The 15,014-nt window shown below is 55.1% G+C and overlaps 1 protein-coding gene across 1 annotated transcript; it reads left to right on the top strand.

The window, feature by feature from the left end:
• Positions 1 to 1,827: 1,827 nt before the first annotated feature.
• On the top strand, positions 1,828 to 3,671 carry LOC125515632 (desmethyl-deoxy-podophyllotoxin synthase). Its single transcript, XM_048681145.2, has 2 exons — positions 1,828 to 2,793; positions 2,903 to 3,671. Exons 1-2 carry the CDS (start codon positions 1,870 to 1,872, stop codon positions 3,515 to 3,517), a joined length of 1,539 nt encoding a protein of 512 aa, XP_048537102.1. The 5' UTR covers positions 1,828 to 1,869; the 3' UTR covers positions 3,518 to 3,671.
• The last annotated feature ends 11,343 nt before the right edge of the window (positions 3,672 to 15,014 follow it).

Here is a 15,014-nt window from a genome sequence, read left to right as displayed (position 1 = left end):
ATTGACAACCCCTTTTATCGCGTTGGTTGTGAGGTTCTTATTTGTTTGTGTAGGTACGAGGTGACTCACGTGTGGTCTCTTACTGGATTGATACCTTGGTTCTCAAAAACTGAGGGAAATACTTACGTTGCTTTATTGCATCACCCTTTCCTCTTCAAGAAAAAACCAACACAGTGCTCAAGAGGTAGCAAGCACATCACCAAATTTTGACTAGAATAGTAAGACCAAAGAAAACAAGAATCACAAAAAACCTTTTAGAAGATATCCAACTTCCATAACTTCTCCTGTAAGTTGGATTAGTGCCTTCTCGATGCATTCGTTGTTGATCTGCGGAGGCTCGATCTTGCGTGCTTCTTTCTTCTTTGAGTCTAAAGAAGTAGACATTGCTTCCTCGCATCTAGTCTCATGTATAGTCTCTATTCTAGCAACAAGTGCACTAGTCTTATCTCTAGCCTCTATTCTAGCTAAAAGTGCCGAACACCTACTAAATTGTGCTCTATCAATATATCGATCTATTCTTCTTCTCAATACGAAAAATTGCATCCATTCTACACAATAAAAAATTAAGTTAGTTCAACTAGTGAAATCCGAAAGCACAACCGAAGCTAAGTAGCACATACCCCATCGGTTGAGAACTTGATGTACACCCATCCGGAATGTTCCGGCGTTGTAGACACGTGGCGCAAGAATTTCTTTCGGCAGTCGTCGCACTTAATGAGTGGCAACGGTGCGCGGACGAGCTTTTGGGCCAGCAACGAGCCCCGCCGACGGCCGTTCGTGTATCTGTCGGCGAAACGCCGACGGTGTAGATCCGAGCGGCTAGAGGCGGAGTCAGTACTTGTATGCGGCCTTGCCGGGGCCTTCTGGTCCGATGCCCGGCCAGTCCATGGCACAGCGCGGCTTCCCGCACCGGGTGAGCTAAAGTCCGGCCGGATCTGCTCCAAATCCGACCGTCGGGAGTGCAAATCAGGTGGTCGTGGTTGGGTAGCTCGGGGCATCGAGGGAACGGGGACTGCGACAAGGGTTGTGGCGAGCGCGCGGCCGAGCTGCACAGCGGCAATGGCGGCGGCGGCGAGGGACGAGAGTGGCGGGGGTGCGTCTGGAGCAGGGGGTAGAAAAAAGGGGGGTTTGTTTCCCCGACGGGCGGGCCAGGGGAGGACATGAGCAGGCGCCACGCACCGTCCGCGCGTGTCTCTTCGGCCGCAAACTCGGCCCAAACTTGGGCCCAAAATGGGTCGAAAGCGGACAAAAAACGGACGACGGTCCGTTTGCGGACGCACATTGGAAGGCCTGCTCTGTCCGTTTATCCCGAACGAACGCGGGCGGACAGGATGGGTCCCACATTGAATTTGGCCTCATCGGGATATGGTGTACATGTGTGTTCATAGGGGCGAGTGTGTTGCGCGTATATGAGCACATGCGTCTCTGTGGAAAAAAAATGTGCATGCATGCGCTAACTGCCCGTTCTCCTGTACGTTGTTGGCTTGTTCGTCCCTATATGAACATGCACGCGCCCCTGCTTGCCTACGCTTCCATTCCACGCATCCCATCTGCACTGAAACTTTACAGCTAGTGCACAACTTCACACCATCAAGAAGCACGTAACCTGGCCATGTACATACCTGAAACCTAACATTACTGCTCCAGAGTCCAGACATAATCAGCTCGCCTTGCATGAGCTCGGTTTGGAACGACCTTCACCGGCGCCAAGCTGCCAACTAACAACCTTTGGCACTAGTGTAGTGGAGTTTGGTTGGAACCAGCTGCTTCCAACCTTGATGGTTATTTCGTGCTCCGCTCCTACGGGAAATGGCCATATAATTAGCAGATCAGATCGCTGGCTAGCTCCATCACCTTAACGCACCAACCATGGCCATGCAGCAACTCGTGTGCTGGCTCTGCGCCTTCCTGGCCCTCGTCCTCCTCAAGCTTCTTAAGAAGCGTGGCGCCACGACGGCGGCGCCGGCGCTGAAGCTGCCGCCAAGCCCGTCGTCGCTGCCGTTCATCCACAACCTGCACCACCTCCTCCGCAGCCCGATCGCGCACCGCGCCGTGGCCGACATCGCGCGCGAGCTGAACGCGCCGCTCATGTACCTCCAGCTCGGGGAGCTCCCGACCGTGTTCGTCTCGTCCGCGGACGCCGCCCGCGAGATCATGAAGGTGCACGACATGAAGTTCGCCTGGCGGCCGTATCCACCCACCATACAGAAGCTGCGCCCCATGGGGAAGGGGATCTTCTTCGCGCCGTACGGCGCCCTGTGGCGGCAGCTCCGCAAGATCTCCATCGTGAAGCTCCTCAGCGTCCGGCGCGTCCACTCGTTCCACCGCGTGCGGGAGGAGGAGGCCGGCCGCCTCGTCGCCGCCATCGCCGCCACGCCGCCGGGAGAAACCGTGAACCTCTGCGAGCAGATCTTTTGGGTCATCGCGGACTCGACGATGCGCACCATGATCGGCGAGAGGTTCGAGAGGAGGGACGAGTTCCTGGTGGTGTTGGCGGACATCGTCAAGATCGCATCGGGTTTCACCATGGCCGAGTGGTTCCCGTCATCGTGGCTCGTGCACGCCTTCGGTGGCACGAGGCGGCGCGGCCACGCGGGCTACCTTACGACCTACGAGCTGGTGGAGAGCGCCTACCGGCAGCGACAGAAGCGAAAGGAGGCCATGGCTGCACCGTCGACCAGGAACGCCGTGACGGGAGAGGAGGAGGACCTGATGGACGAGCTCATGAGGATACACGAGGAAGGTGACCTCGAGGTGCCTCTCACCATTGGCAACATCAAGGCTGTCACGATAGTAAGTGATTTTACCCGTGCTTAATGCACTATCCCATTTGTTCACTCTGTTCACGAACTAATTAACAGACTAGTAATTGATCCTTAAACAACACTTGCGCACCTTACAGGATCTCTTTGGCGCCGGGACCGAGACGTCAGCAGATGCACTCCAGTGGGCGATGTCAGAGCTGATGAGGAACCCGAGAGTGATGCAGAAAGCACAGGCCGAGCTGCGCGACAAACTCGGCGGGAAGCCTACCGTGACCGAGGCCGGCCTGGCCGACATGACCTACCTGAAGCTCGTCGTCAAGGAGACCCTGAGGCTGCACCCGGCGCTGCCATTGCTCGTTCCAAGGGAGTGCAACGAGACGTGCAAGATCATGGGGTACGACGTGCCCAAAGGCTTCGTCGTGTTCGTGAATGCATGGGCGATCGGCAGGGACCCCAAGTTCTGGGACGACCCGGAGGAGTTCAAGCCGGAGCGGTTCGAGAACTCCACCGTCGACCTCAAGGGGACGGACTTCGAGTTCATACCGTTCGGTGCTGGCCGCAGGCTCTGCCCTGGCTTGGCGTTCGGACTGGCCAGCATTGAGATCGTGCTCGCCGTGCTGCTCTACCACTTCGACTGGGAGCTCCCGGACGGGATGGCCCCGAGCGAGCTAGACATGACTGAGGAGATGGGCATCACCATCCGAAGGAAGAATGATCTTTACCTGCGTCCAACTGTTCGTATAAAGGTGTAGGTTCTCTTTCGAAAAGGAGGGTTTACCCCTAGCCTCTGCATAATAAACATGTGATGCATAGTTGCTTTGCATCGTCAACGGTGACGAGTTTGTCCAATGTACTGCCCGTTTATCGTTACTTGAATAAAATAAGCATGAGGCATATTTCATGAAACCGATTATGTAAGTTGCTTTACAAAAATTCATTGTAAGTCGATTTTGTCTGGGCCGTGATTTTTTTTTTCTAAGTCGATTATGTCCCGGTCATTGGATTTTTTATTTTTTTTGCGAACAATCCCGGTCATTGGATTGAAATCCATGGTTTGGCACCTCTCTTCCTTCTCCAATCCAACCCCTTCTTTTTCTTCCTCCAGCAGGCTGCATCGGAGCGCCGGGATGCGCCTACCGATGGTAGTCCCTTGCTTTAATCTCTCCCTCGCAGCTAGCAAGATCAATCCTTGTCCTAAGACATGAACATACTAAGATTGGAAGACTCGTAGCCATAGCTGCACAAGCAGTGCCGACATGTCACGACCGAGGAGCTTAATTTCAGTACGTGGCGGGGAAGATTTCTTCCCTATCTCCTCTAGTTTCATGGTGCGGGAGTTGGTTCTCATCCATGGCTAGCAGCAGCAAGGGTTACAATGATGGATTGAGGACGGCCACAATTGGATATGGCATGGAGGTCAGTCAGTGCTTTGCGGTGTGACTTGTCGTGTTGTGGTAGGGCAAAGGTGTCACAATCTTCCGATGATGGGTAACTATCGCTTTGGTGGAGAAAGGCTTTGACGACTCGACTACAAACAAGTGATCATATTGTACCTTAGCAATCACTAAACCAATCTCCTGGAGGTTACTGACGATACCAAAAGCATGATCAGCCCTACCACAAAGGTCTATTACTGCAAGCAACCGAAGAACAAGCAAGAGTATGATAAAAAAAACAATCTGAATATTGTGGATATAGATAAAGTATTGATGCAAGTGGGGTTCCAAAAATAGTCTTGGCATGGTCGTTGGACACAAGCGAAGTACACAAAGTTACAGTGGTGACTAACTGTTAACTAAACAAAACCCAAAGAAATTGCTATGAGATTGATCTACTCTTATACAACTAAGGGATGGCTGCCAAGAGGGTGGAAGAACGTCCAAAGACAGTCAAAACCTAACCATAAGTCGTACAAGGCACATGTGCCCAAGTGGAGAAGACACATCATCTTTTGACTTGGATTTTGAGGTAGCATCACACCGTTTTCTCTTTATCTCTGCTCCCGCAAGGAATTTGATGGTGAATCTAATTAGGTTGGGAAGTACAAGAGGTAAGCTTTCCAAAAGAAAAAGATTCACTCAGTTCAGAGTCCGGATGCAAAAGTTGTAAGCATTTGAAATCAGGTAGGTCTGTGCAAGTCCGAATCTGAGTTCAAAACGTGTGTGGGGGGGGGGTTGCTTAAGCCAAAAGTAATGTGAGAGGATTTCTTGAACAAACCTAGTTATTTTATTTTCTTTATCTTCACACGTGGTTTGTACAGGTCTGATAATTCTGCAATTAGGCATGAAATAAAAATAGGTGAAATATTTTTGTTCCGGATGTCGGATCTCGGGTTCCGGCAGACCCTTGAGGTTCGAACACTGGGGTGCGCACGGAGATCTCTCCCCTACCGATTTACGTCCGATCCTCTCGTGCGAATTAAGATGAAAATAATGAACAACGCAAGAGACACGAGGTTTATACTGGTTTGGGTCACCGTTGTGGTGTAATACCCTACTCCAGTGTGTGGTGTGGTGGATTGCCTCTTGGGCTGATGATGGACAGTACAGGGGAAGAACAGCCTCACGAGGGGTGTTCTTGAGCTGGTGCGGTGTGTTCTACTTAGTCTCTGGGTTTCTCACTGTTCTTCTCCCTCTCAATTCGATGCCTCTACTCTGTGGTGGCTAGCTCTATTTATAGAGGCCCCGGGCCTCTTCCCGAATAATTGAGCGGGAAGGACGTCAACAATTGGCCATTTTGAAGGGGAACATCTAGTACAAGTTATCTTGACCAAAGGTGGTCTTCGGCTGCCAAAAGCACTGGTGATGACGCCGTCTTGGGCTCCACGGTGACCTCCGTCCAGCCGTCCGGCTGGTCTTGGTCTCGTTGCACCGGAATGGTAACCTTTGCCTGATGCCTTGGCATGTGCTTGCCCCCTTTGCACCAAAGGGAAAACAAGGACTCTGCGCAGGCTGGCGCCCGCCTGGCCTTGATCGTCATGGCTTGCGTCATGGGATCCTCGCGAGGTACCCTTGCATTGATCTCTCCGCCTCCTCGCGAGCCTGCCTGATAAGGCCGCTCTTGAGGAAGCTTCCTGTCGTCCGCCCCGCGAGGCTTGGCCCCTCGCGAGGGTCTTGAGCTTGAGCTGATGAAGATGGGCCGCGCTAGGCCCTCACTTGAGCCAGGCCGCAGGCAGGCAAGTCTGGGGACCCCCGTTCCCAGAACGCCGACAGTAGCCCCCGGGCCGAAGGTGCGCGCGGGCTTGGCTTAGCAGAGAAGCGAAGGGGCAAGCGCGAAGCGCCGCGGGCCCTAACAGCCTGCGGCCTTGGGCGTCGTGCGGCGGTTGATTGGACGTGGGCGTTTGCGCTTCCCACGACGCCTCGGCAACTGCACGACTGACAAAAGAGGGTGCCCTGGCCAGGCTTACTTGCCCTGCTCTCGTCCGTCTTGCCCTAAATCCCCTTTCTCGCTATCCTTTCTCTTGCTCCTGAAATCCTCCAGATCCGTCTCAATTCTTCGCATCCGGCATGCCATGGCGCCTCGCAAGTCCCCGGCTGATGCTTGGTACTCGTCGGCCCTGGATTCCCCGAATTTGTCGGAGAAGAACCTCGCCCCCGCGCGCCTGATGACGGGGGCGCAGGGCAGCGAGGGGGCGACTGTGCTCAAGGCCGGCTCCGACCAGCCTGAGGGCAAGGGGAGCACCTTCTACTCGTTCTGTCGGGCGCCTCCACCCTCGTCTAGTATTGCCCATAGGGCAGCCTAAGTCCGTTGACGCATGGTCCCGCGCGGAGCTCGTCGACCCTCATGCGAAGGCGGTGTTGAGGAAGATGAACGCGGACCTGAGGCCAAGCAATTTGGGGGCGGCGAAGCTGACCGGGGCCACGCTCCTGAGGGAGTTCTTGGAGCACCGGGTGGCTCCGCTCCAGGAGCACTCGCTCCCACTGTGGAGGCTTAGAGGAGCAGATGCCGCTCTGCGCCTGAGCTCCGAGGCCCTGACCGACGAGGATCTGCTCGCGGCCCTCCATTCCTTGGTTGGGGGAGACGTGGCGAGCCCGGTGGGCGCCCCCGTCCCCCTGTTCCTTCGTGACGACTGGGAGCAGGTGGTGAACGCCATGCCCACCTTCAACGGTGAGGGGCTGGTGCCCGCGGCAGCTCCCGAAGATCTTGCGGCGCTGGCGATGGTGAACGTGTCCTCTGGCAGCTCCAGCGAGAGTGAGGAGGAAGAAGAAGCGGAGGAGGAAGAGTCTGTCTTCGAGGCGACTGGCGAAGAGTCGGGGGAGTCCTTCCCTCGGCCTAGGTCTCGGGCCCTCCACTCCATGCCGGATGATGACGATGCTGGCGCCGGGCGAGGAGGGGAGGACTGTCCCTTGGTCAGAAGGAAGGGCAGGTCGGGGCTGGTTCCACCAGGGCCGGTTCCGACCCCTGGGCGGTCTGAAACCAGCCCCAGCCCTCCCGACGTGGCTTCTGCTTCCGAGCCTTCCGAGGCTGACCCGAGCCGCAGGCTCTCGGGCTTCAAGTTCGGCCGGAGGTTACTTGTGTCAGTGAGCGACGACTAGTAAGTGCCCGATTCCTGCTTTGCTTGATTTCTGCCGCCGGGGCTTGACGTCCATGCTTTCTTGTTAGGCCGGCACCTGCGGCGAAGAGGTTGAGAGGGGTTTCTGCGGCCCCGCTTGGGGCGAGTCCTTCTGCCGGGGCGGTGCCTTCGTCCGCTGGGGAGGAAGACGGCGCGGCTCGCGCCTCTCTAGTTCGATCGCTCTCGCGAGGCCGACTGGTACGCCTCGGCGAGGAGCCAGCCCCCGTGGCCCCGCTGACTCTGGAGTCGACTGCGCCCGATGCTACAGTCGGGGCGGCCAAGGCCCAGGGCGTTCCTTCTCGCCAAACCGTGATCACGCCGCCGTCTTCTTCGCCTGCTCCGCCAGTTCCCGCTTCTTCTGCTTCCTCAGCCGCCGTCCTGGACCAGGTCGCCAGCGAAGTGAGCCAGCTGCGGGAGGATCTTCTGAGTGCGGACCCTCGTCTGGTGACCGGGCGCCTGGAGCTAGCTTCTGGCTGGGCCCGTTCTGCTGCCTCCGTCCGAGCGGTGTTGAGCCAGGCCGTGTCGTCCTCCGATGAGGAGAGGCGGGCCGCTAACCAAGCCAAGGCCGCTCACGATGCTGCCCTGGGCGACGTTGCAACTTCCCAGGGCCGCTGCAAGACGCTTGAGGCCGAGCTGCAGGGCCTGCGCGACGAGCTCGCCAAGGAGGCCCATGGCCGCCAGGAGAGAGAGAAGGAGATGAAGGCTCGGGAGTCCTCCGTCAAGGACCGGGGCGCCAAGCTCGATGACCGCCACAGCCGACTGGAGACGCTGGAGCGGTCGCTGAAGGCGGAGAGGCCCGAGCTGGACGCCAAGGCGAAGGTCCTGACGGAGGACCGGGTGGCCTTCGTGAAGCTGGAGAAGAAGGCTCGTGGCATACTGAAGATGTTGTATGAGAGCGGCCTGGAGGAGCCGTTGGCTGGTGCGGAGGACGGCCCCGCCAAGCTGCTCCCCTTCCTGGTTGATGCGCTTGAGGATGTCGCAGACGGACTTGGCCCCACGGTCGAGGCCGAGGCGCGCGCCCTGTCTTCTGCAGCGCTGACGCGTGTCCTCGGCCATGTCTACTTGCGTGACCCCAACGTCGACTTCGACAGCCTGCTGGAGCTCGTGAGCGGCGACCGTGCCGCTGCTGCCGCTAAGGCCGTGAAAGGCCGAGCCGAGGTTTTGCTGGGGAAGTTCCGCTCCTTCAGCATCCTGCCCGGGCGCGGCACCGCTAGCTCCGTGGCCTCAGGAGGCGGCGCCGCTGGAGAGTGATCCTTGCGCGGCTTCTGTCCTGTTTTTATTCCTGCAACACGCACCATGCCTCGCGGAGGCGTTTAAACTTGTGTTTGGCGTTGTGGAACAATCTTATGGCTTGTAATGTTTTCTTTGAATTTCCTAGAATTTGCATTCTCCTCTCCTACTTGTTTACGCTCTACGTCGGCAGGGCCCGGCCCCACGCGTACCTCACCCAGCGTTAGCCCCGACCGGAAACCAAGGATGGGACTAAGGAGTGAGGGGCTACGTGGCAAGTTAGGCTCCTGAGTCGCGATGCTCAGGAGTCCCCCTTGACGCTCAAACGGGTTTCGTACCTTGGCTCCGCTCGGGGAGTGGCGCGCGATGACCAGGTCCAATGGACCTGGCTGGGTGGCGTGCGCTCGGGCGAGGCCCGGGCGTAGCCCCCGTGTCCAGCCCCCTCGTGCGGCACTCCCGAGGGGAGGCGTTGCGATGGTGCCGGACACTGAGCTCTGGGCTCCCTGAGGTTGGTATGGCCGTGGGCCGCCCTCAGTTGTTTATCACCAGCACGGAGCATAGCGCTTCTGTATGTGTACGGGCATAGCCGCTCCTCGGCAGTGTCGTCAGCCAGCGCGGAGGATGGTGCTTCCACTGGTGCGTGGGAGGGGGCTCCCCTCCGGGAGGAGCCCCCGGGGCGTGTACAGCCCCGCCCTGACACGTGGCCAGCACGGTAGGGCTAGGAGAGGTGTATCTGGGCACCCGTGAGTCAGCGCAGGACTCACGAGGCCCTACCTCGAGGCGGGTTGCGCCTGGCTCTGGGCCTTTATCAATTGGTGTGTTCCTGCAGGGTTGTTAGAATGCAAATGCTCTACGTCCTCAGGTCCCGGCCCTCGAGCGAGCTCAGCCGCCGCTGGTATGACAGGTCGCGATGCCGTGGGTCAAGGCCAGAGGGTGAGGGCTGGAGAGCCAGTAAGAGCCCATGAGTCACGATGCTCAGGCGCCCCCCTTTTAACGTGCAATCACTTTGCATGACGACAAGCAGTAGGTGATAATTATGGGAATCAGATTAAACGTGAAAGAACAACTTCATCCTAAGGTAAATGCTGGAAAAGCAACTGCCGCTGGGTCGGGCCCGAGCGGCGTGGGGATGATGCAGCCCGAAGGGCGCCCCCAACAAGGTAAGTAAAGAGCATAAACAAAATGGATACATGCCGCGGGGACGGACCCACGCGGCCTGGGAATGGTGCAGCCCTGTGGGCGCTCCCAGCTAAAGGTAGAACTCTGAAAGATGTCACCTGATGCTGTTGAAGATGAAGTGATGCTGAGGAAGTGAGCGATGCGCGGTGAAGACGTCGGCCCTCATGAGCCCCAGGCCCAGGGGCCTCGGGAGGCTCCGGTGGCAAGTGCAGATCTTCGGGGACCATCGCCACCTCCGCCAGGACCGCGCGATGCCTGATCTCCTGAGCCTTCAAAAAGCTCCTCAACAGGCACTGATGTGCGGCGACCGCGCTCGGCAGGCCGAAGGGCATGCGAACGTAGCTGTGAGGTGGTCCCTCGCAGCGTCCTACGGCCGAAGGCCATAGGCGCTCCTGAGACGCAACTCGGGGGTGAAGGCGAGGCAGCCCGCCGTGGCCACCGGCGCCCTTTGCTGGTGCTGGACTCGTTCTTGCGGGTCACCATGCGCCGCCACTGGGAGCAGCGCGGGGTCTTGTCGTGGAGGCGCTGGGGCGCGATCTTGGCGCGCCGGCGCTGGGAGCGCGCGAGCACCTTCCCGGGGATGTGGGATCTCTTGGCAGCTCCCTTCTTGCTGCGCAGGCACCGGACGTGGAGGGTCCCGCCCTGGGGCTGCGCGCCTTGGAGCCAAGGCACCTTCTTGGGGAGGAGGCGGCAGAGGCGCCTCCTGATCCTCGCTCCCTGCATGGGACGGAGGGCGAGGCAGCGAGAGGGACCGCAAGGGGGAGCCCCCTGCGGCACTGACGAGCTCGGTGATGCGGGCGAGCCAGTCCTCGTAGAGGTCGTCGACGGGGCGATAGTGCAGGAGCTCCCGCGCCAAGAGCAGTGAGGCGTGCGCATCCATGGGTGCGCGACGAGCATGGGAGGACGAGCTAGCTGGAGTCAGCGACGGGGTGGCGGTGCGGCCATCCCGTCGCACCGAAGGATGCTGGGACGAGGCCTGCTGCTCGTTCCCCGCCGGGCCGGTGGCGGCGTTGGCGGCGGGCGACGGGGAACAACGAGGGGGGCCGCCGACGGGCGCCGTCTGGGTGACGCGAGTGGCGCGAGCAGCCCGGCGCTCGGCGCGAGCCCGACGAGCGTCAGCCATGGACACGACGGAAGATTACACGCGAACAGCAGAAGAAAGATTCCGGCGCACCCCTACCTGGCGCGCCAAATGTCGGATCTCGGGTTCTAGCAGACCCTTGAGGTTCGAACACTGGGGTGCGCGCGGAGATCTCTCCCCTACCGATCTACGCCTGATCCTCTCATGCGAACTAAGATGAAAATGATGAACAACGCAAGAGACACGAGGTTTATACTGGTTCGGGCCACCGTTGTGGTGTAATACCCTACTCCAGTGTGTGGTGTGGTGGATTGCCTCTTGGGCTGATGATGGACAGTACAGGGGAAGAACAGCCTCACGAGGGGTGTTCTTGAGCTGGTGCGGTGTGTTCTACTTAGTCTCTACTGGGTTTCTCACTGTTCTTCTCCCTCTCAATTCGATGCCTCTACTCTGTGGTGGCTAGCTCTATTTATACAGGCCCTGGGCCTCTCCCCGAATAATTGAGTGGGAAGGGCGCCAACAATTGGCCATTTTGAAGGGGAACATCTAGTACAAGTTATCCTGACCAAAGGTGGTCTTCGGCTGCCAAAAGCACTGGTGATGACGCCGTCTTGGGCTCCATGGTGACCTCTGTCCGGCCGTCCGGCTGGTCTTGGTCTCGTTGCACCGGAATGGTAACCTTTGCCTGATGCCTTGGCCTGTGCTTACCCCCTTTGCACCAAAGGGGAAACAAGGACTCTGCGCAGGCTGGCGCCCGCCTGGCCTCGATCGTCATGGCTTGCGTCATGGGATCCTCGCGAGGTACCCTTGCATTGATCTCTCCGTCTCCTCGTGAGCCTGCCTGATGAGGCCGCTCTTGAGGAAGCTTCCTGTCGTCCGCCCCGCGAGGCTTGTCCCCTCGCGAGGGTCTTGAGCTTGAGCTGATGAAGATGGGCCATGCTGGGCCCCCACTTGAGCCATGCCGCAGGCCGCAGGCAGGCAAGTCTGGGGACCCCCGTTCCCAGAACGCCGACACCGGAGAACAAAATAAATTATTGCATAATTTTTATTAGAAACCATCTTAAAAATATACATGTATGTAATATTTTTTGGTTGCATTCAAGGTAGTCATGTCATCATCAGGTCGTGACAGCATGTCATGGAGGCGAACAACAATGGTGATCACAGTGAGGTGGTGTGGCATGCGGCATCGTGGTTCTTCCACTCACAGGTGCCATTGGGCATGACACACGTGGTGGCGGATACTGCTACATGTTGTTATGGCGCACGCCATCCATCTACCAAACGGGGGTGCGGCGGTGATGTCTTCTCTTTCGTTGGGGAAGATGGGCATCACAAGGAAGAACTTGTTGGCCGAAAGCAACAGGGTGATGTCTTCTCTTTCGTTGAATTCTTGTTCGTGTGACAAGTTCAGTGCAAGTGAGACGGTTTAGAGTTGTATGACCTAGTTGCGACATTGAGGTTGTATTTTTCGGGCTGAAAATCTATGATTTAGCCATCTAGCTAGATCAGGCAACATCATCGTATGTGCTTTGTATCCTTATTGCAAGTGTTGACTCAAAATTCTACTTAGGGAATCATAGCACTAGGTTTGACTTTGGTTGAATCAACTAACATAGGCATTTGAGCATCAATTCTTTGTTGAACGCGTTGTCTTGGAGTTTGCTCCTTTGTTCTGACACGTGTCGCTCGTCGTTGAATTATGAAACATAGTTATGGAGTTGGTGGTAGGTTTGTGGGGAGATTTTACCATGAGGTAGGTTCAATAATGTTGATGACCTTGGGTTTTTCTTTTCTTTTTCGCAAGACGAAGTTTTCGGCGTCTATGCTAAGCATTATTTTACACTACTTACTGGCAAGTTGCTTGTGCTACGATCGCAAAACCAAAGGAAACACGATGTAATTTACTTTACTCAAAAAACTTTGTAGGCTACCTTAGTTGGGTTTTGGCAGTTGACATGAATGAGATTAGTGATGAGAGACAACATGAGTAGGTGATTGAGTGATGCAAGAAGACGAAAGGAGGGGGATTCAGGTGGGTGATGCGAGAAGACCATCAACTCCAATCTTTATAAGTAGGGAAGTCATATATGGTTGTGTGCATCAATCGATGATGATGCCGATAGTTATCTTTTTTTTCGAAATCGATAATTTTACACTTGAACCTGCAACTTTCACACCTTCAAACTATCCTGGAATGTTTATGAATGGATGAATTTTGAAGATGGCGGGTAGAATTTGTTCATGTAAAGAGATCGTAAAAAAATATCGACTATAACTCATAGAATATTTTGGTTCCTAAATAATAACCGTCCATAATAACCTTATAAAGTGCTAGAGATGGACAGAGGAGGGAAGGACTGGAAAATTAAGAGGGAGGCCAGGCTAGAGTTGTGAGGTACCACCACCAACCTTCCGCCAGCTCCCTCTTTCCCTGTACCCCGGTCCTGTCCCTGAGGCGGTGACAGCCTGACAGGAGCCTCACCCTTGTTCGGCTCACAATCAGTGGTTTTGATCAACCCTGTTGTCGCTGCCGCCTTGTCGAGGTGGCAGCGTGGGGGCACACCCAAAGGGTGGTGGCGATCTTCTTCCAAGTGGGCAACAACATCTGATCACCATCTTCTTGTTTGTTTTCATTTTTGAGTCACATTTATCAATATCAACAGTCTCCGAAAAGATGACGACGTACTTTTTTGTTAACCAATTATATGCGTGCTAGAACGACCAAGACCTTGATTTTCTTCAGCATGGATTTAAATATTTGGTTCGATGATTCATAGTTAAACTCTAAGCCTCAAGTTTCTTAGCTTATACACGGTTGTGTTGAAATATTAGGCAAATCCATTATTAATTCCAGTAAATAATTCATGAATAGTACAAAAAATAGCATGCAATAATCTAGCATACTAGACAAACTGGATAACATGCACGGCATCATCACATATATAACAACAACTACAAATAGAGATATGAACAGATTACAATGGACGCACTATTCGTTAGCTACTGTGGGAGCGATGTTGTTGATGACGATGTTAACGAAGATCTTTTGCTAACGGTGTTGTAGATGACGATGAGTAGCGCTGCACGACTTGGGCAGAAGATGATCTGTGATGACGAACTTGAGCAGTCACGCAGAGCACTTCCCAAAAACCTAATTCGTTCTCTCGCGGTGAAGAATCGCAAGGACGAACGCTTCCGGGGACCTCCTCTCGCGCACGCCGACGCCGGCATTCGGGATGGAATAGACTACTGTGGTGCCGTAAGTTGCAAGATGTGGCAAAACCCTAAATGTTTTCGTTGTGTCTTTGGCCGCGGCTGGTAGCGGTATATATAATAGGACCATAATAGGACCAGAAGCGGTATCGTGTCACGATCACGATCTCAAGTCAACTTGGTTTCTAAGTCATATACTTACCGGACAAGAAATAATTAACTTGTCTGCCAAGAGGAAAAAGAAAATCGTGCCCGGCCAGGCGAGGCGAGGCAAGCGCGCGTGTGATCTTCTATTTCTCTTTCAACACATCATTTAGTGTGGAGGTTGGATCATTTCGATCTAAACTTGTCTTCGTCGGCGGCGGTTGCTCTTCTGGTGCGTTGGTCCTATGAGGCCTTAACACGACGACTTCCGACTGTCTACAAGTTGTGCCAGGGCTCCTGCGAGGGAGGGACGATGGCGGCGGCGCGCCTTCGATTCGCTTCAGTGGTTGTAGTCATCGCTAGATGGTTTACGAATCTGGATGTAATTTTTATTATTTCTGGTGTTTGTTGTACTGTCATGATTAAAGCTGAATAGATTGGAAATTTCTCGTAAAAAAAAGAGAACACCCTATATAAAGTGGTGAAACACTTCCTCTAAACTTTAGCACCACCACTTGCCATTTGTTTATGGGCGTCTATTTGAAATTTCAGACACTGTACGTGGGCTAGGCCCATTTGTTTCTAACAGTTTGATGCTCAAGCATCCCGTGTAAATTTGAACTACGGAGTTTTCGAAAGCAAGTAGAAAGACAAGAGTATTTAACTTTTTTGAAGAAAGAGGAGAGAGTACTTGATAGCCATCTACTTTAGTAGCTTTGGGATTTGAAATTATTTGAAGTTGCAATGAAACAGTAAAACACCGCTGCACCAACTTTGCTGCACATGGAAATATTCACCACAATATCAGTAGTAGTTTTGGCATGACGAAAACCAGCACCAATTGCCA

The sequence above is a fragment of the Triticum urartu genome, chromosome 6A (assembly GCF_056163025.1).
Source record: "Triticum urartu cultivar PI428250 chromosome 6A, HENAU_Tu73, whole genome shotgun sequence".
Lineage (NCBI taxonomy): Eukaryota > Viridiplantae > Streptophyta > Magnoliopsida > Poales > Poaceae > Triticum > Triticum urartu.
The sequence above is the reverse complement of the archived record's forward strand: the minus strand, read 5'-3'. Positions and strand labels throughout refer to the sequence as shown.

Bases quoted from the DNA above. Each gene is read 5' to 3' on its own strand.
- LOC125515632 (XM_048681145.2), top strand. From the start codon at position 1,870: ATGGCCATGCAGCAACTCGTGTGCTGGCTCTGCGCCTTCCTGGCCCTC. The intron at 2,794-2,902 runs GTAAGTGATTTT...CGCACCTTACAG, and splicing joins ACATCAAGGCTGTCACGATA to GATCTCTTTGGCGCCGGGAC.